Source organism: Vicugna pacos, chromosome 3, assembly GCF_048564905.1.
Source record: "Vicugna pacos chromosome 3, VicPac4, whole genome shotgun sequence".
Lineage (NCBI taxonomy): Eukaryota > Metazoa > Chordata > Mammalia > Artiodactyla > Camelidae > Vicugna > Vicugna pacos.
In genome coordinates this window covers 25,080,082-25,107,370 of record NC_132989.1, presented here as the reverse complement: position 1 = coordinate 25,107,370, position 27,289 = coordinate 25,080,082, and the positions used below count along the sequence as shown (strand labels likewise).

Below are 27,289 nucleotides of genomic sequence, written 5' to 3'. Positions count from 1 at the left end.
TTAAACATATTTCTCTCCTCTCCATGTGGAAGAGACAAGCTGACTTGACTCGGTGGTATAATTGGCTTCCATATGCTTGAAGACAATTACTAGGTCTCCCTGCAGGCTTCTTTTCCTGAGGCTACAATTCCTAATTATTTTTCATACATGCCCTAATTTCCAACTCCACAATCAAATTTGTTGCCCTCCTTTGAACCATGTCCTGGCTGTCCTTTGTAGTTAGCAGTCCTCATACATGGCATCACGCCCTGGTGCCTGGTCTTGCCCAACCTCTCATGCCTGACTCCGGCGTCTGTTATCAGAGGGGCAGAGGTGAAAAGGTTCATGCCCAAGGTGGGTGATAGCCCCCACTCCAAAAGGGGGCATTTGCCTTGATCATGAGATGCTGCTCCAAAGATGATTCATTGGCAGATCCAAGCATCCAGGAATTGGCATTACACAGGGAAGAAATATCATCCTGGTTTAGAGTCAGGGAAGTCCTGGCCCTTCAGCGCCCCAGTGTCCTCCAACGAATAACAGGCACTGCCAGAAAAGGGGGGTCCAGCAAATGTCCACAGAAAGGAATGAAGGGAGAAGGGGAACCAAGTGCCCTAGGGAGAGGGCATCCCCAAGGAATGATACCTTGCCAGGCCACCACCTCCTTATACATGCTGTGTCATAAACACCACATCATGCACGCATGCAGACACACACACACACGCCCCATGCAGATCTAATTTCTACTCATTCTTCAGGTGTCTAAAATTCAGTTAGTCCCTGCCCTTGAGGAGCTGATAAAATTACAAAAAGAAAGGTGCCAGGCGTCACAAGAGAGAAAAAGCAGCAGACCACTATGGGAATAAGAGTTATGAAGAGAGAGAAACTGCTACCTACACCAGGCATGAAGAAGGCTTATAGAAAGGGGGGGCATCAGAAGTGGGAGTGCTGGAGGTGGGCTCTGAAAAACGGGTCATCTAAGACACACAGAAATTGTGGGTAGGGAAAAAAAGTGATCAGAGGTGACAAGGTTGGCTTGGTGGGGGAAACTGAGGCCCTGGAACAAAATCAAGATATAACCGGAGCTGCAGATGATTTAAAGTAAATTAAAGGCAAAGCCCTCACAAGTGCAAATATTCGGTCTCTGTAGTTCCCATGTAAGCTACCTGCAGCAGAGTACAGTTGTGCCAGGGAAAGGGTACGGTAGGGGACTGGTAACTGTGTGTTATGGTTTGGTGTATCCCTTACTGGGAATTGCTGGATTGTTCTCTGAAGTGTCACTGCCAGTCAATAGAGTGTAGTGATTAAGAGCTTAGGCTCCAGGTTCTAATCCTAGCTTTACCATTTACTTGACCTCGGACAAGTCACTTAACTTTTCTTGACCTCAATTTCTTTATCTTTGAAGTGGAAAAATAATTATAGCTATCTCCCAAAGTTGCAAGTAATAAGGCAGGCAATCCACACAGCATGCTTTGCAGAGTTCCAGACATCTAGAATGTGTTTTAAAAAGCTCCTAAACCAGCCCCTCCATCCCTCCATGACTACCCATTTGGATGAGCATGATTTAGATCTGTGTATGTGGATATACTCTCTCTCTCTCTCTCTCTCTCTCTCTCTCTCACACACACACACACACACACACACAAACACACACACACACGTTTATGACAAGCAATAACCAGTAACTCCTCTGGAAAAAAAACACACATTGTTCAAAACTCACAATATAATTAAATTGTATTTTCAATAACAGTAAAGGCAGAAGGCTTGCACTGCCCACACTCATTTTTGACTACACTGACGCTATTTCTAATGTTATAAAAAGGGGCTTCTGGACTTGGGTAGCCACCCCAGGGGACTGCCAACAGCATTCAATTTTTACCCAGTCTTCCTAATGACTGAATTAATCTAAAGCAACAACCATTGAAATCACCAACCCATCTTGCTTTATAAGCTCCTATAATGAAAAGCATGAAGCAAATTCCATGATGTGTTTTACTTGTCTTCAAGGGAGAAAGATTCAGTTCCTTAATCACACAAATGGCCAGGATGCCCTCAGTTCTCTTAGGCACCTGCCATCAAGGTCATCTTGATCAAGCACAATGTGAGGCTCTCTTTAGGCTGGGAACCACTGGAGGAAGGAGCCCTGCTCCCCCCTTGGCAGTAGACACAGTAACCAGTGGGTGGTGACGTGACTCAGCACACGCCCTAGGAGCTGGAAAGATCCTTGCGTGTCTTCACCGACATTTTAGAGTCTGGTAAAATGAACTTGAAATATGACTGAAAGGCTCAGAATCTTGACAGGCTTCCATGATTATAAAAATCTCTCTCACCATAATCAAATCCACTGTGTGTTTTTGTTTGTGTATAAGTACGTACACATACACACATATGCACATATATAAATACTTTTTTCATCAGTAATTAAAGTTGATTATAAGAATCCATCACCTGTTAAGTTCTCAGAAAGATGATTCCCTTCTCAGAAAAGGCAATAACTCCAAGTGATGTTCTCATCAATACAAATCAGCCACAGGGGCAGGAAAGGCTGAAGACTAGTGGGGATGAAGAAGAAAAATGACACTAACCAACGGCCTATGGTTAATCAAATGTAACAACAGATGCAGTGACAACAAAATTCCAAGGATCCCACATCCCATTCTTATGACCTTCTCCTAAAAGGCATTCCTGATGGTGGAGGTGGTGGTGGTCGGGGATGGGGAGGGGGTGGTAACTAAGCGTGACAGTATAAGAGTATAACCACAATTCCCTTTGCTTCCCTTTTCTTTCCTTTTTGCAAGTTCTAATCATGCCCTCCTCTGCCAGAAATTTTTTAGTAGCACCCAGTGCCTAGAATTGCAACTTATAGAAAGGAGTAAATCCCCAGTGGCTGGAGGCGTTAATAAACCTAAAGCCGGACAGAGTGTGCTCAGGGAGCAGAGGAGAACGGACAGCCTGTAGAGCAGTGTCTCTCCCTCAATGATGGAATGAGCGGTGTGCATTTTTCTCCGTATCTGCAAAGTCCTCCCAGAGAAAATCCACCATGTGGAGTTAAAGACAACATTTGCTTTCTCTGAAATCAGGGCAACCTCAGCCAGTGGGCAAAGCAGGTGTCCTGTGGCCCAGGTGTGCTGGGGGCCATCCCACATTATCAAAGGAATCTTCAAAGGGATCCAGGGTGGGCGGGAGCCCAGAGGCCCCCTCACGGGGGAAACAGCCCTTGGCAGCCTCTGGGTTAGGGAGCTCAGGGCGTCCAGCTTGGGCGAGAGTGAAGATAAGAGAGAACCAGGGAGCAACGCACCAGGGTGAGAGGCAGGAATCAAGAGCGTGTGACAAAGAGAAGAGGAGGAAAACAGATAAGGGAAGAACAGATGAAAACAGTTTGGGAAAAGAAGCTTAGGGATGCTGTGGAGGGGAGGGAGAAATGTAGGGGTTCAGGAAGGAGGGGCATGAAAACGGAGAGCTTGTAAGCTAACCAAGTTTAAAACTCCCTTCCACATGAGCGCACGCTGAAAAAAGATCTTCCACAAAAATGCTGTCAGACTCAAAGATAAGAGGAAGGGGAGCCCCAAGCATTCACTTTGAAGAGTCTCTTTAAGAAATGTCTTTGGTGTCAGCCAGGGAGAGAAAGGAGTGGAGGGATGGAGAATGCAAGGGAGGGGACCCGGGAGCGGAGACTCATCCCCAAAGCCTCCCAGATCGGGGCTTAGAGAAAAAAATCCCATGGCCTCCTGTTCTAAGGAGCCAGAGCAGGTAAGAGAAGGTGTGGCCATTAGGCCAAGGAAAGGGAAGGACCTCTAGGGCCAGAGGTTATGGGAAAAACACACCTGCTCTGTGGCCGCCTTCCAGAATCACCCCCACACCCAGGCAGGATAGCAGCTTTGGAGAAACAAATCTCTGAGGCCATTTCATCCCGAGCCCTGAGTCAGCCCATGTCCCTGCCCAGTTCGCAGCCGGGATGCCTCCTCTCAGAGGCCTCCTGACCACTCAGCAGCTTCACACGAAACTGCCCAGCAATCGGCTCATCTATTTGATTACTGACCATTGATTTCCCAGCTAGAACAAGAGTTCCACAAGAACGGGAATTTGTCTGTTTACCCCTCAAACTCCTGTGCTTAACACATGGTAAACACACACTGTGGAACAAGTGAAAGAATTTCTCAACTCTTCCAATTTGAAGTCACAGGACCACCGCTGAAGGCACCACTTTCTCAGGGGCTGAAGAAAGGAACCGTCATGCAGGTCCTGTTAGTGACATCTGTTAGGCACCAGACACCTGACCGCAAGCCATCCCTACAACTTCGCAGAGGAGGGCAGCATACACACATCTTACAGCAAAGGAGACTTAAGCTCAGGGAGGTCAAGGGACTTGACTCCCTGCATAACTGAACAGCAGAGCAAGAATCAAAATCAGAAGCCCATGGTCCTTCTCTGCAGAGTTTGGCGGGAATGACAGAGTCCAGCACCAGACAGCTCACCTGGCCCTGAGAGAGCCCAGTTGGAGCCACTTTCATCCCAGTCCTGCACCCTCAGGGTAGGAAGGAGGCAGAAATACACAGTTTAATTTGTTTATTCAGACTCCCACTGACCCACCTCTGCGCTGGCCTGACACTGACAACATCTCTGCCTCTGGATTCCCACCCCCAGTGGATGCAGGGATCAATTCTGCAATGACAGCAAGTGTCACGGGAGAAGCTTGTAGGGGCATGTGAGTGGCATTTTAGTGCTACCTCGGTTACAGAGGGAAAAGGGCGCCCGGGGCTTCTATGAGTGGACTGGGCCCCAGCTCTGCGTCTCCAGGCCTGACCTCTCCTGAGTGCCCAACTGGGAGATTAACTGCTGATATGACACCTCCACGTGTCCAGCAGGGAGCCCACACTTACTGTTCAAAAACAACATTTCCGATTCTGCAAAACATATCCATCCAGTCTTTTCCATCTCAGTCAATGAGAGCACCACACACTCGGCCCTGAAGCCAGACACCGGGGAGGCCACCTGATTCCGCTCTTCCCCTCCCTGCCTACGTCCACATCACTCATCAGTCTCACTGGCCCTCCTTGCACACATCCCCTGCACATGGCCTCTTTTCTCCATCCTCATTGCCTCTCTGGACCCCTGCAGCAGCATCCTAACTGGACTCTGTCTTCCCACCTTGGGCTCTTGGTCTCCCCTCCATGCAGCTTTCAGAGTCATCATTCAGAAATGTGAGCCCCACTAGAGCTTGAATCCTCCCGGAAATCTTCCCCAGTGACTTGCAAAGCCTCTCCCCTAGCCGACGAGATCCTACACAAGGTGGACCCTTCACACTTTCCTGCCCTCATCCCTGGCACTGCTCACCCTCTGGTCCAGCCACGTCTCACCTTCCTTCTGACCCTTTCTCAGAAGCTGGTTCTATCCTCAAAGCCCTCACTATCCCTGGAACACTCCTCCCCAGGTCACTGCATGCTGGCTCCTTCTCAGCATGCACACTGTGCTTCCTTAGGACGCTCCCAGACCACCCTTTATAGAGAAGCTGCCCCTGTCACATCATCCTGACTTTTCTGTGATATTTTGTTTATCTCTCCTAGTAGAATACAGGCCCACAAGAGCAGTGATCTTTTCTGTCATGTATTCCTGGCCTGGAAAAGTGCCTGGAACACGGCAGGAGCCCCAGGCAACCTTAATAAAGGGCTCCGTGTCCCTCAGCATTCCCAGGGACCCGCACAGCACCTGGCCCAGAAGGGCAGGTGCCGTGTTGGGTAGTGGACAGTGACTTCTGTTTCCACACTGGTTACGAAGTGACTGTCTATGGAGCATTTTAAGGACATTCAGGTTATTCAAACTCCGATATTATTTTCCCTCCAATAGGAAAAATAGGTTTTGATTATGAAAATGGAACAGTGCAGAAAAGGCAGACTCCATCCTGAGGCTGCTAAGAACACACCCATAATGGGTTAAAAAAAATTAAAGGGACCAGTTTTCTATCCATACTCAGTGAAAAGGCAAGGTATCTGTCCCCTTTTTCCCATTTGATCTAAAAATAAAGTCCTTGGCTCTGAGTTCCTGGGAGAGAGTCTGATCTAAGTTCTGATTTTGTCTTAGAAAAGGCTCAGCCATTTGCTCACCCTTAACAGGGTCTAACACCACCAATTAGTTACCTTCCACACTGAAGCCGTCACACAGGAAGTGTGGCAGCCCTGCAACGGTCCTCCTGTTCCCATTCTGCTTTGTCGGGGTGTCTTAGAGCCCTAAGAACCATTCCTGCCTTTAAGGGAGGGATCCCTTCTCATGAAACCTATTTTTCCAGCCACTTTCACAGCCCAAAATTCGTCCAAGTAGCAACCAGAGTCTCGCAGAGCACTAACAGATTGTCCACACAGCTCTTTCCCCAGCTGAGCCGGAGTAAAGTTCATTCCCAGGTTGGGGAGCAGGAAGGCGAGGCAGCAGAGCTGCTCCCAGCCCCGGCTCAGACACTGGCCAGTTGTGACGTTTGTGGCAGGCCCCTGACTCTACTGAAAAGGATGGGTTTCTAGGACTGGCTTTTTTTAAGACACTTTTGTGAGGACTCATCCTAGGTGAGGCCACCTCCCCCTTGGGCCAGCCACAACTTGGAGCCTTACCTCCCTCCGACAAGGCCCCTTACTGATGTGTGCTGTGCCCCCAGTATATGCCAGATGCGAGGGCTTGATCAGAACCATCTCATTTTCTCCTCAGAGTAACTCCACAAAGTGACTGTCAGTATCACGATTTCACAGGGAAGAAACTGAGACCCAAAAAGCCAAAGGTGATCTAGACACCAAGGGTCTGAGCTGGGGGCCACAGGAAGCCGGCAGCAGTGAGAGCCCCGGTTCACTCCGTCCTCACCGTCCCGCACAGCTGGCTCCGCAACGCCGGGTACCCGGTACTCATGAGGACTTGCTGAGGGAGGCTAACACATTTTGCAATGCAAGCGAGAAAGATGGGACAGTAAGATGCCACTGTTCACGGATATTACCTTTTGTAATGATAATGTTTGTATGTCTCCCCTGAGCAGCTTAAATAAGGGAGTGAAGTAGGAGAGGAAGAAGAGATACTCGACTCTCAGAAGCACCAGGCTCCTTGTAACATCTTACTCCTCAACGACTCTGGACATTACGATCCCTGTTTTACAAGAGAGAACATCAGACTCAAAGCAATCTCCAGCTTCTTAAGCCTGAAGCCAGTGGGTTTTATATCCCAAAGGCCCTTCTGAAAGATTCTCAGGGATGACAGTGCTCCTCGAGGTCTGTCTGATTCCCTGGCACCATGCTTCTGGCCATGCCATGGCCCCCTCTGGCTATGACCAAGACCCCTCCCCTCCAGTGCTTGGCTAGAAGAAAACTAGGTGAGCTGGTAGCTCCAGAATATTCAGGTCAGAGCTGAGAGGAGGCCCCCTTTCCCCTCCTCAGTTTTCCTCCTTCCCACACTCTGACTAGCTCAGTCTCAAAATAGAAACCCCCAGAGCTCAGGCACTGGGATAATGGAAATACACAAAAAGGCCACGAACGAGCTGCTAACTGTCCTTGTCCTCGAAACAAAAACTGAAATAAGGTGAATAAAGTGCGATCTAGGTTTGACTTGGGATAGAATCCAACCCTGTGTACATGTGAGATCCTGGGCTGGGCACTGCGGGGAAAGGTGGGGGGTAAAGACGACCTCAGGCTCATAAACTCAAGGATCTTCCATCCCTCACAAACAACTCTAACAAGGGGCTGGAAGCACCATGAATGTCCCCAGGGGAAAAGAAAGGCTCAGGGGAGGAAACAGTGCTATGTGGGGCACTGGGAAGCAAATGCAATTTCCAGCAGGTGGGAAAGAGGCCTTCTGGGTAGAAGCAGCAGCCTGAGTAAACGTGGGAAGAGAGGAACTTGAAGATGTGGAGCAAAATGTTCTATTCTGGGTATGTATCAGGGTGGTCCAGTCCGGAACTACAACAGAAGCATGGTAAGCACTGCACTAGTACGTCTGGTCTTTACTTCATCATCAGTGCAAGCCCCACTGGCAGTTTCTGGGGAGGAGGATGACGCAAGGGATCTGCTTGAGGGTTCTTCACCCCATCGACCATGGGGGTTGGGGTGAACTGAAAGGGCCAGTCGACAGGGGACCATGGAGGCTGTGGTTCTGCCTCAGGGGTCTCTCAGATCCCAGCCTTAGAAATGAAACATCTCAGCTGGATGGAGGGAATGACAAAAACAGTCACAGGGCAAGACTGAGAGGGGCCCCAGGGCTAGTTTCCCAACTCTTGAAGCTTCCAACTTGCCATCAGCTTTGTATCTTTCTTTTGCTGCATTTGAATAGAGCATTCAACAGAGCCAGAAGTGTGGTCCCCATGCAGGCTGGAAACTTAGGAGCATTAGCTGACAAACAGGCTTGCTGCTGTGCAAACTCCCAGGGCAAATGCAAAGCATGAGCTAATCTTGCCATCATCACAAGTTCTCTGAGCTGAGGATAATGTATGATAATCTAAATCTGGCCTGGCAGATGCCTGCCTGGGAAATTTGATTAGGATTTGCTTGATGTTTCTCTTCCATCCTCCAGGACATCACAGGACATGACAGACAAGACCTGGTCACGAAGTTGACATGTCCCCAGTGAGACAGGAGGGAAGAGGGCAGAGCACAGCCATTGAAGGAATGACATAGTAATTGAGGACAGGATAAACTGGTTATAACCAAGATGGCGGAAGATTTGACTTCCAGTAGACCATGAGCCTCATAGCACGCCCACAGGCACCATGACAGTTCCGAGGTTGACCATAAAAGGTCCAAAAATGGCAGGGCCTAATCTCTGGAAATCCTCACCCCCTCCCCACCCAAACAGTGGGAATAATCCTTCTACTTGTTAGCATATGAAATTACCGAGCCCACAAAAACTAACAACTCCAAACCTTATGGTCGCTCTCTCTTGCCTTCTGAGATAGCCTACACTCTGTCTATGGAGTGTGTATCTACTTTTAATTTAAACACCCTGCTTCTGCCTGTGGAGTGTGTATCTCCTCAGCCTCTCTCCCTTCTAAGCGAGACGGACTGCACTCTGTCTATGGAGTATCTCTCGAAATAAACTTGGTTTCACTTTACTATGCCTTGCTCTTGAATTCTTTCCTGAGCGAGGCACGAACTTGTTCTCCGGCAGCACCCGTGCTCCAGTCCCCCAGGCACTCATCCGCCAGACCTTCACTGTTGGCTAAAAGGGACACAAGGACAGTAATCTGCAAGTAATTCTGCAGCAGCAGGTTCTTAGGAAGAAATCCACAGTTTGATCAGTGCACAGTTAGAGTTCAGAGTCCCCCTCTGTTTACAGACCATATGTAAAGCTCAGTTGTGCCCCTTCTTTACTTATCATCTTTCAGAAGATACCATCAATTCTGAAACAAAGTTTAAAATGCTCTGTAGGGCACACCTCTCTAGCCCTTGCCACCCGTGGCTCCTTGCCACCTAAAACTCAATGCCCCTAATAATGAACCGCTTGCAGCTTCCTTCCTGTAACACACACAACCCTCTCCATGCTTTGGCTCTTATAGTTCCCTCCTGTAGGGCTCCTCTTCTCCTGGCTAAATTTTATTTGTTTTTCCAAATGCAACTCACACATCTCCTTCTCTGGGAAGTTTCCTGCACGGTTTTCAGCAAATACTTGTCAGTGTCCACTGTATGTACACTGTATGTACTCCCTACTTCACCATGAGGGAGACCAGAGAGGTTAATTTGCTGAAGTTGCAGAGACATAACCTGCCTTCACCCCACACTCCAGTCTGGATTTTGGAGCCCTTGTCTAAATGATCTCCCTGTTCAACTTAACCTCTGCACCAACATTTCTCTTTCTTTGTCTTTCCTACCAGATGGTCAAGTCTTTGAGAGCAGAGATGGCACAAACCATCCCTCTAGCCAGTGCAGGGATACTGGACTGTTGCAGGGGCTCTGTCAAGAATCCCAGAGCTCATGGTCCAAAAAGACCATGAGGCAAAGTTCCTCAGCTCTGGACGCCTTTTCCCTAGACCCACATGTCCCAGCCAAACACCTTCTAGTCCCACTTCAACACCTTCCAGGGAGACCAGGTGAAGAAGTATGAACACTTAGTGGAGAGCCACTCCCACAATTTCAGAACGAATCCCTAGTGTATTTTTTAGGTACAAAGTACCAGCACTTGTTCTCAGTATGAAGGGCATGAGAACCCCAGAGTCTCAACCAGGAAATAACAGGTAACTCTCTGTGTAAATACCTGACATTTCATTATATAAACGTATCCCTTTCACACATCCCTTATTCCCACAAATATTCTACAGAGTTCTCAATATGTACAGAGACTATGGATAAAAAAAATAAATAAGACACCTGGTGAGGCAGTGACCTGCCTGGGGATGCAAATGGTGGACTGGCCAATCCTGCGATACAGTCAGTAAAAGGGAGAAGGAAGACATCCTGGCCTGCAAACCATTACTCTGTGTAAGTATCTGCGTCAGCACTCTAAACCCAACTGCATGACCAACTATGGATTCCTAGATCTCACCTCCTGAAACCAGAACATGGGTGGCAAGTCTCCAGGCAACTCTTCGGCAGCCTGTATGGCGCTGGTCTACGGATGAGACTCTGGGACACAGAGACCCCAAGAACCTGAGGGGACTGCAGGTAGTCTGGGCAAGGCTGGAAGGGGCTTGGACCCCAAGTGAAAAGACGTGTTTACATTCAGCCTCCAGCTCTCACTGGCTGTGTGGCCAAGGACAAGCAACTCAGCAAATCAGAACCCCAGTCCTCACAGGCAGGCCGGAAGTCCCACTGCCTGGATGGAATTCCCAGCTCCGCTATTGCCCCAGTAGGTGACTCTGAGCAGGTCACACTTGCCCTCTCTGTGCTAGAGCTATTCTTATAATATCGAGCTATGAAAATTATAGAGAAGAAAATCCACATAACGCACTTCACACAGTGGCTGACACCGGGCACTTACCAAAAGCTTACCTGCCATCACGACCGTCATCCTCACTGTGGGATAGTGGTGTAGCCTTAGGATTTAGCCCCGTGACTGTCAACAGAAGGAGGGTTCCCCAGGACTGGAACAAACTTTATCCAAGTTTTAAAACATGGCTTTGCCTTCCTTAATTACTATGCAAAGTAGGCATTCTCCAAGGAGCATTTGGGGTTGAGCTTTCTCCTGAGGGTACACAGCTGTGTTTAAGAGGCTAGTAAAATAAGCTCCTGGGTAGATGTGACTCAGATATCCAGAGCCGAAGGAAGCTGCTGAGGCCAGCACCAGGCTGGTCCAGGAGCGGTCAAGCCGCTCCCCTAAATTGACCCCAGCACACAGCTACACAAAGCCCTTCTCTTTCTTGGCCCCACATGAGTTACTCCTGACCAGACATCTGTCCCCTTCCTTGCCCAGGATGTCCCATCATCTCCTGACACCTGCCACCCACCATGGCTCACACTCATGTCATTTTGGGAGAAGGTGAAGGCCTCCCCAGGCTGCAGCTGTGTAGCCTTTCAAATAAAATCAACACCATGTCCATACATGAAATCAAACAAGACCTCTCTTGCCCTTCACAGCCCAGGGCAAAGAACATTAGGACAGCCACTCAAAACCCGGCGCCCAGCTCCGGGGCATGAGCACGGAAGACCAACACCACCAGGACAATGAACTTCTCCCTGAGAACCAAGAAGTAGGCACGTGGGCGCCAGCATCCCTCCAACCTCTCCTCCAGCACCCCTCCCTCCCTATCCCCTGTCTGTCTCAACCTCAGTGCCCCTCTTCAGTTCTGAGAAGCATCCAAGGTCTGCCCTGCTTGGAGGCCTTGGGAGTGCTGCTCCCTCTGAGAGCCCTTCCCTCAGGACAGTCTCGCACCTGTGCCCTCGCATCCCCTAGGCCTCATCTTCAACAGCTCCGTCTCAGAGAGGCCACCCTGGACCACCACGTCACTGTCCCTGTCCCTGTCCTTCTCTCTCACCGTAACCGGCATGGTCCCTCACCCTGCTTGTGATTATTCTGTTTTGTGTTTGTCTTATGGACTGTTGTATCCCCGGCAACCAGCAGAGCAGATGGCATAGACAGGATGAAGGAAAAGACCCACCAAGGGAGGGGGTGGGGCGACATCAAGGCAGGACAAGGAGGAAATGGAAAGCCTCAGTCAGGAGAGGGAGGGAAGAGAAGAAACATCGACTGAAACAGAAGAGACAGTGCCTTCCCTGGGCCCTGGGTAGCCAGGGGTATTTTCACGTCTGGTTTTTTGCTTTGGAGGCACTACAAAGATTCCACTACATTTCAAACTGACTTGCTCCAGCGCTAAGGCCACCTTTTCTGAAGCCCCTACCACCTGGCGACAGCCACTGGCTGCCCCCTCCACCGCACAGCTGCCCCTGGGAAGAAACCTGTGGGCCCTGAGCCGCAGCAGGACCCAGAAATCTATCAAGCAGATGGCGCCGGCTCTAGCACTGAAAGAGTCCTAGCAATTATTTTAATTTGTTGAGTTTCTCTTTTTAATTCAGGAAATAGAAGCAGACAAATTAGCTACACTTGTATGACTTCAATACCTGACAGTTTCGCAGCAATCGCCTTTTCAACCCAGCGCCCTCTGAGGCTCCTTATGTCTTAATAAAATAAAGAAATAAATAAAGTCATTCAGAGAGGAATGAGGTGAATGCAGGGGGGCTTTCTGTGTGATTAGGTGATGGAGTACAGCAGTGCCAGGGTGCCCAGAGGAGGCCAACTCACTAAGGGGGGCAGAAAATAGATGTGAGCCAGCCCGGCACCTAAGGAGGCTCCTGCAGGACCACAGAGCGACGCTGCTCAGGGAAGATGCAAGCTGTGTCTCCGCCAGATAAGGCCTTTCAAGGTACAGCCCAGTAATTGAAAACAAAATGAATGTGGTATTGCTACAAGACAGGCAGTAACAAAATACAGTGCTCCAGCCCGATAAGTGATGAGAAATGAAGTCTTCTTAAGGGGCAGAAGTGGGGATGGCAGCATGTGGAAGCCAATTCCCTTTGAGACCAAATTTATCTGCACCGCAGGACAAAGGTGATTACTGGGGATCCAACGAGTCTCTGTCCCCACAGGCACAGAGCCTCCCCAAGTCAGGATGTGCGTGTGGGACAGCTGAACAGGCCGAGTCGCCCCCATCTTCACAAAACAACACTGGCCCCACATCCGTGTTCAGCTGCTTCCCTCTCGCGTACCTTTCACAACCGACCTTCTAGACAAGAGTCTGAAGCAGTTAACACTGATGACCATACAGACTGGTAACCAAGGCAGAACCTTCCATTCAGGCAGAAGCTCCCCTGGGGGGAACAGCTACATACTAGAGTTACAGCTGTTTGGATGGCACCTGTTGTCACCAACACTGTCCTGAAGGACTCAATTTCACTCCAGGAAGATGCCTTCAAAACCCTGGACCAAACTGGATAAGCTAACATTGGTAACTTTCCTCTAGTCCCACAAGACAACAGGGAAGGGACAGAGGCTTGGGGGTTAGAAGGGGGTAATTACTGCTATAAACTTCATCAAGGCTCATCACAGGGTCCAGCTTAAACAACAGCAAAACACACACGGGGCCGGCCAGAGCCCCAGCCTGTGAGTAAGTGTTCCCCATGTTCCCTGCATCATCCCAGAATCCTCAGGTGTCCAGCATGGGGACAGATGAGGCAGTGGACATGTTCTCTTCTGCATCTGATCTCATCCCATTGGTGTGGATGCCTGAGATCCCACCCAGCTGTCCTTCTCTATCATTTCACTCCACAAACACGGCTCTTACCAGGGGACCAACGACCTCCAGGCCCCTAACTCCAAAGGCCACATCTGCATCCTTAGCTGGCTTGGCTCACAGCTCCCTCTGGTCCCCTGTCCACATTTTCCTTCCTGAATGCATCTCTCCCTATGGTTTCCATGGCATTCTGGCTCTGCCCATCCCAGTCAACTTCCTGCCTTTCTGGTACCTCCTTGGACCCCTGTAAGCACGCCTCCTGCTTTTTATCCAGTGGCCTGCCAGTCCTTGTCCCAAGGATGATCCACAGGCATTATGAGAGTGACCCAGGCCCTACACTTAGCTCACCCCTTTTCTTCCCAAACCATCTCTTCTTTCTGTGTTCCTTTCTAGTCACCCTGTAACTACAGAGACTTCATCATCTCCAACTCCTTCCTTTCTCTACTCCCCACATCCAAACTCACCCTTCTCTCTACCCTCCGGGACCCCCAGAGTTATCTCTCCCCTTCCTCACCAACCCATCATAGTTTCTCATCTGATCTACAGCAACTACCTCCTTATTGAGATCTTGCTGGGTTCAAGCTCAATCTCCCTTGGACCCACCTTCCGAAGTGCCATGATTATATATCTATAATTCACACACTCATTGAGCGCCTAGTGTGTACTGGGTACTCTGAACCAAAAAACACTCTCACTATGGATATCTTCATGGTGGCAGTGGATTCTAGGTGAATCGTTAAAATTCAATATATTAAAAACAGGAATCTATATGGAGCTCTGCAGGGGTCTGGAAAGGAGACTGAAAAAGACATTCACATATCTTCATATTAACAATCTTCAGGGACTCCCCTTCCAGATGCCCTCAACAGAGCTACCAGTGCTGGTAGGAGAGGTTGGCCCATTATGAGGTATCCCAAGTAATTAGTGAGCCTGTATTAGGGAAAACAATTACGGCCCAAGAGCAGGAGTTTTGAGGGACCATTATCTTCCTGTACAGTAAAACAGATGCAATGCTGTCTAGTAAGGACAGCACTCTCACTTAGTTGCAATCTTAAGGGGAAGAAATACAGTCCCATAAGGTGAGCATCACCCCAGGCAAGTCCACAGGACAACCTAGGTCAGGCAGTCACCGTAGAAGAAAGGATGGGAGCTACTGGTCTTTTAGATATTCTCATTATGGTGTCTAGCATCCACATAACACGGCCCCATCTATCCCATCTCACATCTGTCCCCAACTTGCTCCTTGCTCTAGCCACACTTGAGCACCATTTTTCTGACCATACTCTGCTTCCAAGACTTGGAGACCTTTCTTATATGGTTATCCCATGCCTGAAATGCTTTTTCCACTGTCTACCATTCTTCAGGTCACATGTTACAGCCCAGGAAAGAATGACCAACTGTTCCCCTCCTTGGGGACTCCAGAGGAAGAGTCTGTGGTCTTCCTCCCCCATCCTCCATGGTATCTAGGGCACAGCCGGGAGAGGCTGGTGTCTGGTCCTGCCCTGTCTAATCAGCTCTTGGTCCAGTCTCTGGCAATGGACACAGCCTCAGGCATATTTTCTGAGCAAACCAAGAACTCATTGTAGGGTTCACCTGATGCAGAGCCAGAAGAAGCACGCCTGCCTAGGACAAGAAGGGAGCTTTGAAAGGACTTTCTGTCTGTGTCCTCTCTTTGCACCTAAGGATAGAATGTTCCACGGTGTTTTTTAACACTTGTCTCTCTGAGTTCTTCTGTTTTATCTTCCCCCTTAGAAGTTGCAGAGGGCCAGGACCTGGCAGACACAGAAGCAAGACTCCAACTCTTCCTGGCTACGTGACCTTGAGCAAGTTATTTAACCTCTTCGAGTGCTTCCATTTCCGTAAATGAAAAACATTAACCATCCCACAAGTGGGTTGTAAGAAGAAATAAGTTACCACGTGTCTTGTTAAGCATATAGTAAGCCCTTAGTTCCTGTGACATTCCTTTTCCTCTGTCCTTTTTTTCTATAATCCTCACTAAGCAAACTACAGAATCTCGTATCCACTTGTGTCCAAATAAGGTCCACTATATGATGGGAACTCTGACCGTGAACTCCACGACATCGCACCTACTGGGGGCCTAGGCTGAGAAGTTTGAGCTACTTATATTTTGGACATATAAGCCTTGGTTTAAAATTAGCTAGGTTTCATTTGGTGGTTCAGAACCCTTGCATGAATCACAAATCTCCTTTTCAAGGACTGTAGAACCTGACTTTCAGTATCAGTAGGTCAACCATAACCCTCCAGTCTCCACACAGTATCAATGGCCCCCAAGGTGGAATGGGCTTGGAGCTGCCTTTTCATTATGGAAAATGGGCTCACTCACACCACTGACTGGGCCTTACTGCCTTCAGACAAAGTCACTGTAGACAGTAGGGAGCAGAGTATTTTGAGGGGAGCAGTCCCTAAAGTCCATAAGTCTTAATTAAAGCTGAGATGCTTGGCTCCAGAAAATTCCCCATATCTGTATGCAACAAACTCATCACTAGTCCCCATGAAAGAGATATAGGAAAGGGGGGATCAAAAAGAGAGTAGAGAATACAAAACAAGCTCGGAGTACCTCCTTCCCAGGGCTGCATCCTGCGTGGAGGGACTCTCCTACTCTCTTGCAGGAGAGCCTGGCGTGTGTGAAAGCCCATCAGAAGAATACAAACAGAGCTCCCTAGACCTCAAGTCCAGGGCACCCTAGTCCAATGTGATCTGTTATTTACCCACCAAGAGCAGCCACTGCCAGGCGAGAATAAAGAGAAGTCTAGAGTTAGCCTAAATTAGAGGATTTCCCCCACTCCCAAGCCTGCCTCCCCTCTTGGTGTCTGCTTGTGTTGGGCTGTGCAGTCACTAGCCTGGGCACAACCGAGGCCACATGACCTGGGACAGCCGCCTCTCAGGGACCGAAGTGTTTCAGCAAGGAAGAAATACAACCTGATGTATACTTTAGAAAGATGACTCAATAACCATCAACAGAAGGATGGGCAAATAAAGTGTGTACACAACAGGCTACCACCCAGCAGCTAAAGTGAATGAGTTAGAACTACATGAATCAACACGGATAAACCTCAGAAAATGTTGAGGTGAAAAAGCACAGTATGATACCATAATGTGAAGTTTAGAACATACAAAATGATAGTATATATGTCCACTTACGGATACATCCATAGTAAAAAAAATATACACACACAACAGAAAGCATACAATGAGAAATTGAGGATTGTCGTTACCTCTCAGGAGGAAAGAAGGAAATGGTATCTGGGAAGATCCTCCTGGGGTCTTCACTAACAAATCTATGATCTTTTTCTTTAAGTAAATGATATGAAACTGACACAGCTATGTTAAGGCTGGTTGACAGGGAGAGATGTACATTTTAAAATATACTAGTTATAAGAAAAAAGACGGTGTCACTGGGATGGTTCTGGGGCAAATGGACTGGACAGAGCAAGACAAGAAGCAGATGGGCCAACCAGGAGGTTACCACAATAGTCCAGACAAGAGATGGTGGGGGAGAGCGGAGGCAGTAGAGATGATGTAACGTGGACAGACTCAGCGTACATCCTGGAGGTGACCCAATAAATAGGCTTTGGGTATTGATGGGATGCTTTGGCTAGGTAGAGGTTGATGGATCGAGAGGAGATATTCAGATGTCCAGTTTCCCAGTTAAAGTGGGCAGTGGAAGCACTAGACAAAGCAGAAAGCATTGGAGGAGAAACATCTGGTCAACCCAGGGACTGACCCAGAACCAACCACCCCCAGCACCATTCTCTAGCAAATGAAATGAGACAGACCTATAATGGGCCGTCAGCAGAGAATATCACAAGAATTCTTTTATAAGCCGTGCCTGGCGCCTGCCTTTGATGAAATAACCCAATTAAGAAAAGGATGAGAAGAACAGAGCTGAAGCCCCCTGTAGTAAAGCAGCCGGCACTTAATTCTGCCCTCAAACCTTTGGGTACAACCAGCAGAGAAAAATAGGAGGTCTGGATGGTGTCCATGAATACTTGATAGCTCAATATAGCTTTGGGGGTGCCAAGGACTATGAAATATGAATGGCGCCTGGCTGCCCCTGAGAAGTTACATTAGCGGTAATAACATGGTGGGCTATATGTACTGGTAATTTATTTCCCCTTTAAGGATACGTTAGAAAAGGCAGATTTAATAGTGTGGAAATGAGAATGGATGAGAGATGACATTGCGATCATGTAGATAACCTACCAGGCTACCTCAGCCCCAAACGGCCCTGTGTCTGCTCTCCTTTCCTGTGGGCACGTCTGAGGCTCCCCTGCCAAACTTCCTCCTCCACACCCCTCCCAAAAAATGTATACCCCACTCTGTTAGGCTGAATGGGGAAACATTTAATTGCTCACTTAATTCACAAGCTGCTTGAGGTCTTGGTTTTTGTGTACCCAATACACCAATGTGCCTGTTTCAGTCTGAGTATGCATAGAAGCAGGGGTACAGCCTGGACTAGCCACTCTGTACAGTATCACCCATAGATGGAAAAAGAGTTGGACGCAAGAGCAACCTCTTGTCCCACACACTTTAGAATCAATCACCTTTTTTCATCACCAAAGGGAGAGAAGCAATATTGAAGAGCCTTGGTCATTCATTCGTTAAATAAGGCAGTAAGTATTGACTATGTCTGGCACTGTGCCCAGCTCTCAAGGGGCACAGGGGACAGACAGACAAGTGAGCAGGCAACCAAGAACTGTGTGAGAAGGGTGACAGCACAGGGGGGCACAGTGTGTCTAGGGGAGTCCACATTGGAGCTGGGAGGGCTGCCCAAGGGAAGCTGAGACACGAAGGACTAGAGAGTGTTACTCAGACCAAGGGGGTGGAAGAGTGTTTCAGGCAGAGGGAACAGCATGTCCAATGGCCCAGGAGCCAGGCCTGTCAGTGGAACTGCAGCGATTCAGTCTTGTCAGAACAGAGAGGGTCAGGTGGCCATGCAGAGATGAGGGCGGAGCAGTATACAGGGGCAACAAATCTTCACTTTCCCCAGACTCAGCCCTGGGCCGCCCTGTGCTGGGCAGAGGGAGACATCCGGAAGGCCCTGCCCTCCAGGATTTCACAGAGCAGAGCCAAGTTTTCCTCCCTGCTCCCTCCTGGCTCCTATCTCAGATGCCTGTTCCCTCCATCAAGCCCCACTTGACTTCCCTCCAGGAAGGTAGCTCTCACCCCTCTACTGAAGAGCCCCTTCTGATCACTATCCATCCAGGTCCAGAGGAAAACGAGGACTCAGCAGAAAGATTCCCTCTGACCCCTCCATAAACACCACTTTTTGGGCCAGCAGCTACAGTCCCATTTTTGGCCAGAGACTTCTGGAAAGGATGCCAACACTGAGTACGGTAGCATAAGGGCCCCAGTCCTGCCTGGTCAGGGTCGACAGGTTTAACCATAATGAAAACAAAGTTCTAAGAGCAGCCTCTCCCCAACATGATTCAGGCTCCCCCCATGTCCAACATGTGAATTAGGTAGACAGAACAGCCTGGCAGCAGCCCGTGATTAAATTCACCACGCAGCAGAGGCGTCATCCATCACTCCTTTTGTTTTCTTCTCACTCTAACGATGTAAAATGACCCTCTTAAAAAACTGAAGTGTGTAAGCTGATCTGGCCTCTCCTTTCCCTTCCCCTTCACTGAAAGCATACCCACCGCCTGTGCACAGCTCTCCGATATCCCCTGCTCTAAGGTTTAACTATAACTTTCTGACTGTAATGATTCTCTGCCCACATAGTTGCATGGATTCCAGGGAAGGCACTCTCTACAGGTACCACCCTGCCAACCTGCCCTGATATAGGCAATTAGCAATTTACCTGAAATTCACAGATATTTTAAAAGGTAACTTTGCAGAGCTCTGGTTTTGCCTAATACCAAGTTTTTAAAAAAGTATCTTAACAAAGCACACAGGTGACTGTGGAATTAGCTGAGATGCAGCCCAAACGTCACTATCATCCCCACGAAGCAGGAGGCAAAAAAGATGTGGGAACCAGGGCAATGGATGAAGGCTGGGAGCCAGGAATGAGGGCTGCCTGATGTGGCCACAGGCTCCAGCAGGTCAGCCTTCAGACTGGACAGCTGCTAGTGGGTATGGTATGACATGGGGGTGGCCCACATTTCCAGATGTGTGCACTTTACATCAGACATCACCCAAACTGTCCGCTCCAAGGAATGTGCCTCAGCTCAGCCAGGTTCACTACCCCCTATACTTGGAAATAAGAAAAGAGTTCTGAGTACACGTTGGTTGGATGCTGCAAGGTAACATCCCTCCAGAGACAGCTGGTATACACTCCTCCACGCCAGGGACACAGATAGCACTGTGGATGGTAGTGAATTTGCAGAATCACATGTACCGCCATGTATACTGTGATTTATAATAAGTATGGTCTTCAACCCCATTTCTAGCACAAAGCTCCTAAACCACTGGAATTTCCTAAGTAATGAGAGCAACATAGGCGTCTTTTGTTATATTAATGGGGTGACTTTTGGAAAAGACCTAAGGATGGTGGCTCCACGGAGGGGAGAGGGTAGGGGCTATGCACTCTAAGGGCTATATTGAGTGAAGGCCTTTCAGGACATGAAAATAGGCTTGTTTCCCAAGCACAAAAACTATGTGTTCCCAACAATGCAGATGAAGGAATTTTACACACATGTTTGTTTACCAAAATGGAACAAGGTTCAATCACCCATGGTCAATGATTTAATCTATCATGAGTATGTAATGAAACTTCCATTAAAAACCCAAAAGGATGTGGTTTGGAGAGCTTCCAGGTGGGTGAACCCAGGAAGAAGCAGGGAGGGTGGTGCTTTTGGAGAAACCATGGACATTCTTCCCACTTGCCCCACACCTCGTCCTATGCTTCTCTTCCACCTGGTTGTTCCTGACTTATATCCTTGTATAATAAACTGGTAATCTGGTAAGCAAAATGTTTCTCTGACTTTTATCAGTTGCTCTAGCAAATTAAATGAACCCAAGTTGGGGGTGCTAGGAACCACAAATCTACAGCTGGTTGATCAGAAGCCCAGGTGATAACATAGACCTAAGATTGGCATCTGAAGAGGGGTTGGGAGTTAAGGTAACTAAGATGCCCTGCCCTGAGGAAGTGAGAAAAGCTACTGAAGGAAGAGAACTACTCTTTCAGGCCACTCAAGTGTCCCTGAGTCAATTGAATTAACACTTACTGTGTGCCCAGAATAATGCCAAAAGTTGTAAAGGATACCAAGAAATTGGAGCCTCAGAAGCTCTCCTTTACTACCCATTATCTCATCAATCACAGCCTCAGTGGCCCCTGCTCTCTCCCCTACACTGAGTCCATCTCCCTGGGGAACTCCCTCCCAGCCCAACCGCAGGCTGATCTCTGACAACAACCTCCCAACGGCAGACACCAAACCACAGCCCTCCTTGTCAAATGCATCTTCCACCTGGCAGCCAGTGGGTGCTTTTTCAGATTGTAAATATGTCATCCAACCCTCCACACCCACTGGAAAAGCTTCCAGTGGGCTCCCATTGCTGCTAGGATAAGGACCACACTCCTTAAGATGCTCTGCCTGGCCCTGTGTGCCTAGCCCCAGCCAGTCCCTCCTCCTCATCTCCTACCCCTTCCCCTTGCTCTCTGTACTCTGGCCTTCTTCCAAACCCTCTTACTTATCCCACTACCTTCCATGAGAGGACATTTCAACATGCTATTCCTTGTAGCTGCAATGCTTTTCCTTGCTGCTTTACTGATTCAGCTCCTTCAAGTTTCAGCTCCAAAGCAACATTCACAGGGAGCCCTCCTAGGCTCATCTCTAAATATGTCAAATCTTCCTTTAATAACCTTCCAGAGCACTGTGTATATAGTTGACACTCATCACTGTTTAAACACTACATTTACCTACATGATCATTTGATTACTATGTCTCCTCCCTTAACTATAAGCTCCAGGAAAGCAAGAGCCCTGCTTGTTTCTGTCATCACTGCATGGCCAAAACTCAACAGGGTGTCCCACATGCACTATGAGTTTGGTGTGTACCTGCTGAGTTAAGGAATCTTGGCCTCCAGGAGATTGCAAAAATTGGTCTAGTTCATGAGACGATCCACAGCCAGCTTTATGAAAACTGACCTCCAGCGCTGAAAATAACACAGGAAGCTGGCGGACCCAGGCGAGGAGTATGACTCAAGTTGCTCTAGGACCTCAAGAGAATGTTTTGTGCAAGATACCCCTGAGAGGACCATCACCGTCATCTTGACAACACAGTCAGGATCTCAGGCCCTTTAGACCACTCTGGGAAGCTCACTGATTCTGCAAAGCCCCACTCAAGCCCTGCATGAATCTCTCCAATAACACAACCAAAACCTACTCTGGACCCTGTAGATGCTGGCGTTTTCAGGGTCACCAGGCATCAGAATGAGAGACTTGCCCTGAGCAAACTGCTGATGTCTGCTGATGTCACTCCACTAAAAAGATATTGCTCAGCAAATACCCACAGGAAAACCATGCTACCCCAGGGGGGTGTCATACGAGGGTATCTGCTTAGAAAGGAAATAGAATTACTCAGAGTCCCAGCTCCACTCTGCACAAGCTTTGTGATCACGGACAAGGCACTGTGCCTCTCCGGGTCAGTCTTCTCATGCATAAAGTCAGGATACGTATCATAACATCTCCCGTCCAAGGACATTCAGAGGATTAAATAAGATAATGCATGTGGCATGCTGGGCAGAGAGTAGATACTCAAATTCCAGTTTCCACTATAAGAGAAAAATTCTGATACTACTTCCCTACAAAAATAGACAAGCTTAAAAATAAAATCTGGGAACACATTATATTCTTTTAAGAGATGATTTGTACAACTCTTCTTTTCTGATTATCACAGTAAAGCATTTTCATTGAGAGGCAATCCGTAGGAGATGAGGACCCACTAAGTGGATGCAAGCCCAGCACCAGTTCCTAACAGCTGTTTAGCCCTGGGCAAGCTGCTTAACTTCCCGGAGTTCGGTCTCCACATCCGTGAAAACAGAGATGGTAACATGTCCCAGCTTACAGCCTAGTTGTAGCCATTAAATGAGATAATCTATGTGACATTCTTGATTCAGCACCTGACTCATTGTAAAGACTCAGTAAACATTATTTCAATCATCATCATCGCTGCTATTATTGAGACTTTAAATCAGAAAGACATATATATATATATATATATATATAAAAAGGGAAGGTAAGATAATTGGAAATGCCACCAATCATAAATAAGCATTTTCACATTTTGGTGTTTTTCTAATAATCACATCAATATTTAAATTTTACAAAATTGGGGTCATACAATATAAACCTTGCTGTGTGCCAATGTTTTCACTTTTCTTAGGTCCTAATTATTGAGAATGTGATGTTAAACGTTCCATAGTACTCCATCATATGGTAGTACCAGAATTAATTCATCATAACTTTTTACCAAATGTTGGTGTTATAAATAATGCTGCAATAAATGTCATTTCTACATATGCCTTTGTCTTCATTTCAAATTTGTTTTTAGGACAGACTGTTAAAGGATGAATTACCGTTTAACAGAGCAAATGGTTATTTATTTATTTTTAATTCTCGGTGTATGATGAATTGCTTTCCAGAATGTATATGGTGCCTAGCACAGTACTTAACACATTGAAGGGCTGGATAAAGAGCTGTCAAAAGGAGAGAGGAGAAAAATATTATCTTTTTAAAAATATAGGCTAACAACAGAAGAAAGATTACATCTTTTTATTTTATATTTCTTTGAATGCCAATGAAGTTGAGCATTTTTTCATATTAATTATTTGTATATATTTCTTCCATGAAATTTCATATTCATGTATTTGTCCATCTTGTAAAGTTTTAGTATTTTTATTAATATGTAAGTGCTTTTTGTATATTAAGGCTATCATCTCTTTGACTTACTTGTGGTGATATTTTTCTTAATTTGTTTTGTGTTTTATTTTGACATAGATAATATTTTAATTTTAATGTATTCAAACCTTCTGGCTTTACTTTTAAAACCTAGTGTTCATAGATTAGATGCAAATTCAGTCGAGACTTCCTCTTTTATATGTTAATTTTTATACGTAACTCTTATGAATAAATATTTAACAATCTGACTAAATGTGTTTTAGTGGTATATGTGAGAGAACAACCTATCTTAAAGTATTTTGCAAAATCTCCCAGCACCATCTGCAAAATCATCCTTTTTGTACTGCTGCAGTAACCACATGCCAAAGACCTTCCAATGACTATGGTTTATTTTTGGCTTGTGAATTCTAGTCCAGTGTTCTGTCCATTGAGTTTTACATCATTCACACTGAACTTTTAAGGGAGAAGGGAGACTCATCTTCCTCAGATCCTGAGTCAGTGGATCCTGTCACATTATGACCCAGAGGACGTAAGTCACTGCTGCCTTCCATCAGATGACAGTTACCTATCACAGAACCAGCCTGGGCATTAGTATGAAGACCTCATGCTACAGAAGAATGTGTGTCAGTCTGATATGTGTCTTTGGTTTCATTAACACCATTCAGGCCCCAGCACCTCACCTCATGGATTCTCTTCCAAGCCATGGTTTGTTTTGTTCTGTATATTATTACTAAGATCCAGGCTCGTCAGGAAAGAGCCTGCTGGTTTGCCTGAGTAACCAGAGAGCTAATTTCTTGAGCAAAGGTTGATGATGTCAAGGATGGCTCTCAGCTATCGGTGGCCACTGCTTAAACCTTGTCAGACCTAAGTCCTTATTTTACTTGCCCCACCAGCCACCTTTAACCCAGCTGATCTCCTCTCCCTTGAATACTTTCTCTGCTTGGCTTCCAGGGCTCCACACTCTCCCGGTTTCCCCCCACTCTTGAGAAATTTCTTCTCAGCCTCTTCTAATGCTTCTTCCTCATGTTCCTAACTTCTGAATGTTGGGGACCTGAGTCATCAGTCTTATTCATCAGACCTCTGCGCTTTTCTGCCTACATTCACTCCCAGGGCAATCTCACCCAAAATCATGGTTCTCAACACCAAGATAGGCTGATGATGCCCCAAACCTTCACATGTCCAACTTGGGTCCCTGCCTGATAGTCAGACCAGTATCTCCAACAATCAACATTTGAACTTCTAATGTGTCCTAAAGGGAACTCCTGACCTTCCCGAGGCAAGCCAGCTCCTCCCACAGTCTCACCCCATGACAGTCCATCGGCAGATCCACCAAAACACTGCCAGAATTCAAATTCCTCTTACCGTCCCCACCAGCACCACCCTGGTCCAAGCCACCGTCATCCCAGGCTACGCCAGAACAAGTCTCCTAAGTGGTCTCCCTTCTTCTGCCCTTTGACCCCCTTCAGAGTAAAGTCAAAGCCTTCCTACCCTTACATGGCCCATCACTTCCGTTCTCATTTCCTGACACTCCCCTCTCTGTTCCCTCTCCTTCAGAAGTTCCTGCAATTCCTCTGATAAGCCAGGCTCACTCGCTCCTTTGGGCCTTTGTTATTGCTGCTCCCTCTTCCCAGTAACCCTTTCACCCGACTTGTCACTCCCTCTGGTCTTTGCTCTTTGTCACTTTCTCAGTGTGACTTTCCAAAATGTCAAACTACCCCTACACACAAGTAAGGTTATTAACTCCCCACTTTATATCTCCATCCGGTCTTATTTTTCCTCCTTGGTACTTGTACTAAAAGATTATAGATTTTACTTATTTAGCTTGACTCTTGACTGTCTCCCTTGCCAGAACCTAAGCTCATGAAGGCAGGCATTTGTCTGTTCACTGCTGTACATGCAGGACTATCATACCAGAACACTAGTTGGCACACAAGAGGTAACCTAACTACTCAGTGAAGGGAAGGATGCATAGATGGATGGGTTTATGAATCCCTCTTTTATAAACAAGGAAGCAGGGGCTTAGAGTGGTTAGAAAACCTCTCTGGGTTGAGACCAGAATTTCTGTAAGGAGGCCTCTGCTCATCACACCATTAATATGAAGTGAGGGGCTGAGATGACGACACTATGAATAGAAATCAGATCTGTTGAGTTAAGCCTGCTCTGTTTCCCAATGCACTGGACAAGCTTTCCACCAACATCTTTAGAATATAGTTTTCCTGGGGGAAAAAAAATTAAAAGGAACAGTGTAGACATGGAGCAACTGTCCTCTTGAGTTGGCCCAGTAAGAAAAAAGGCATCAGTAAGACAATGCCCAATACTGAGTGACAGAGCGAGTGAGGGATGTGACTGACAGAAAAGGAGAGGAATTAATTCATGGGAACAGAAGAGACCAGAAGGCCTGGACCAACAGAGAGGCATGATGCACATGTAGGAGCACCATGAATAGAATGGTGATTACCAAACAAAACAGTCCTAATCAGATTATAGCTGATAATGAATCCACTACAAAACTCTGGAACGAGGTTAGGATTTTAACAAGCATCCCCTGAAGAGCACTCAGTCAATTTCACAAACGCCCATTCTCATCGCTTAATTCTAAGTAGGGAGGAAGACAGCTCTACCTAGCTGTTCCTAAATTAATAATGTGCTTCATTCCTGTTATGCCTTAGAAACAAAGCCACTGTATCATTTCAAGCTGTTTTGTGGTGAATTTTAATATTCTCCTTGCTAATATAAACAGAACCTTATTAGCTGAGTCCCAGAGATGCCACATCTGGGATGTAATCCAGGCCTTGGTGCCAATCCCAATGTTAACATTTGAAAATACCTCATGTACACACTTCACTTGAACAAATAAGGCAATAGAAGCTTTCCCCTGGAAAAAATGAAAAGGAAAAGAAAACGCAATTCTGTACCCATGAGAAAGGCTGCTTAATCCCAATATGGACAAAGACTACAGTGAATGGTACATTCTGTCTCTCTGTCTTCATCATTTCATAACATCAACTGTCCTGCAGCTCCGAAGAATCTGTATTATTAATAGAGTCAGTTTCATTCCACGGCAGGGGAAATAAAAAAGAAGACCCACGTGACTTACACAGACACTGAAACTGCATCAGAGCAGACCATGCAGACCCTCAGCCCGGTCAAGATCCCCATGTGTTGCCCAGACCTTGGTCCTCTGCCCGGCAGCTCCTCAGGGGAGTGAAGATGCTCACGGCATCGCACAGAGATGCTCTGGGCATCAAGGCACAATGTGCTGCCCACCATATAAGCAGAACACAGCTCTGCATCATTGGATGCCGTCATTTCCAAATAATCCTGATCCCACGCTCACGACTCAGTCTCTCATGACAGCTCAGCCTCCTGTTACCGCAGCAAATCCTCGGGACTTCCAGTTCCAACAGACCGAAAAGCGAGTAACAGAATGGTGAAAAGGAGAAAGTAAAATGATGAGTAAAAGGAGGAGTGGGAGTAGGGAGAGTTGTCTGCTCATTCACAATCTGGAAAAAGCACTTGTCATGTGCATATACTGCATATATGCATGTGTGTTTAATGTCCTTCTTGTATTGGAAATAGAACAGAAAACCAGACGGCATCATGCGAGAGGACAAACCAGGGAAGCCAGACCAAAACTCAGGACAAGCCGGTATGCAGCTCCACTTGAGAGCTGATTTCATGCCTCCTGATAGAGACGTACACAAGAACATATATACACAAATGCACATGACATATCAATTTCTTGGTGTTTCCAGCATGTATAAATGCCT

The 27,289-nt window shown here is 47.2% G+C and overlaps 1 protein-coding gene across 3 annotated transcripts in view; it reads right to left on the bottom strand.

Annotated features, from left to right (window-relative positions):
* The window catches only part of SPOCK1 (SPARC (osteonectin), cwcv and kazal like domains proteoglycan 1), a 466,817-nt gene that overhangs the window by 168,311 nt on the left and 271,217 nt on the right, over positions 1–27,289 (bottom strand). The window contains exon 1 of one of the 3 annotated variants that reach the window (XM_072956999.1): positions 11,803–11,922. The exons of 1 other annotated variant lie outside the window; for it this stretch is intronic. In XM_072956999.1, the coding sequence (XP_072813100.1) occupies positions 11,803–11,917 (115 nt within the window). In that variant the 5' untranslated portion in view covers positions 11,918–11,922. Of the gene's footprint in view, positions 1–10,922; positions 10,957–11,802; positions 11,923–27,289 lie in introns of those variants that run through there. One more of the 3 variants, XM_072957001.1, reaches the window with a different exon arrangement.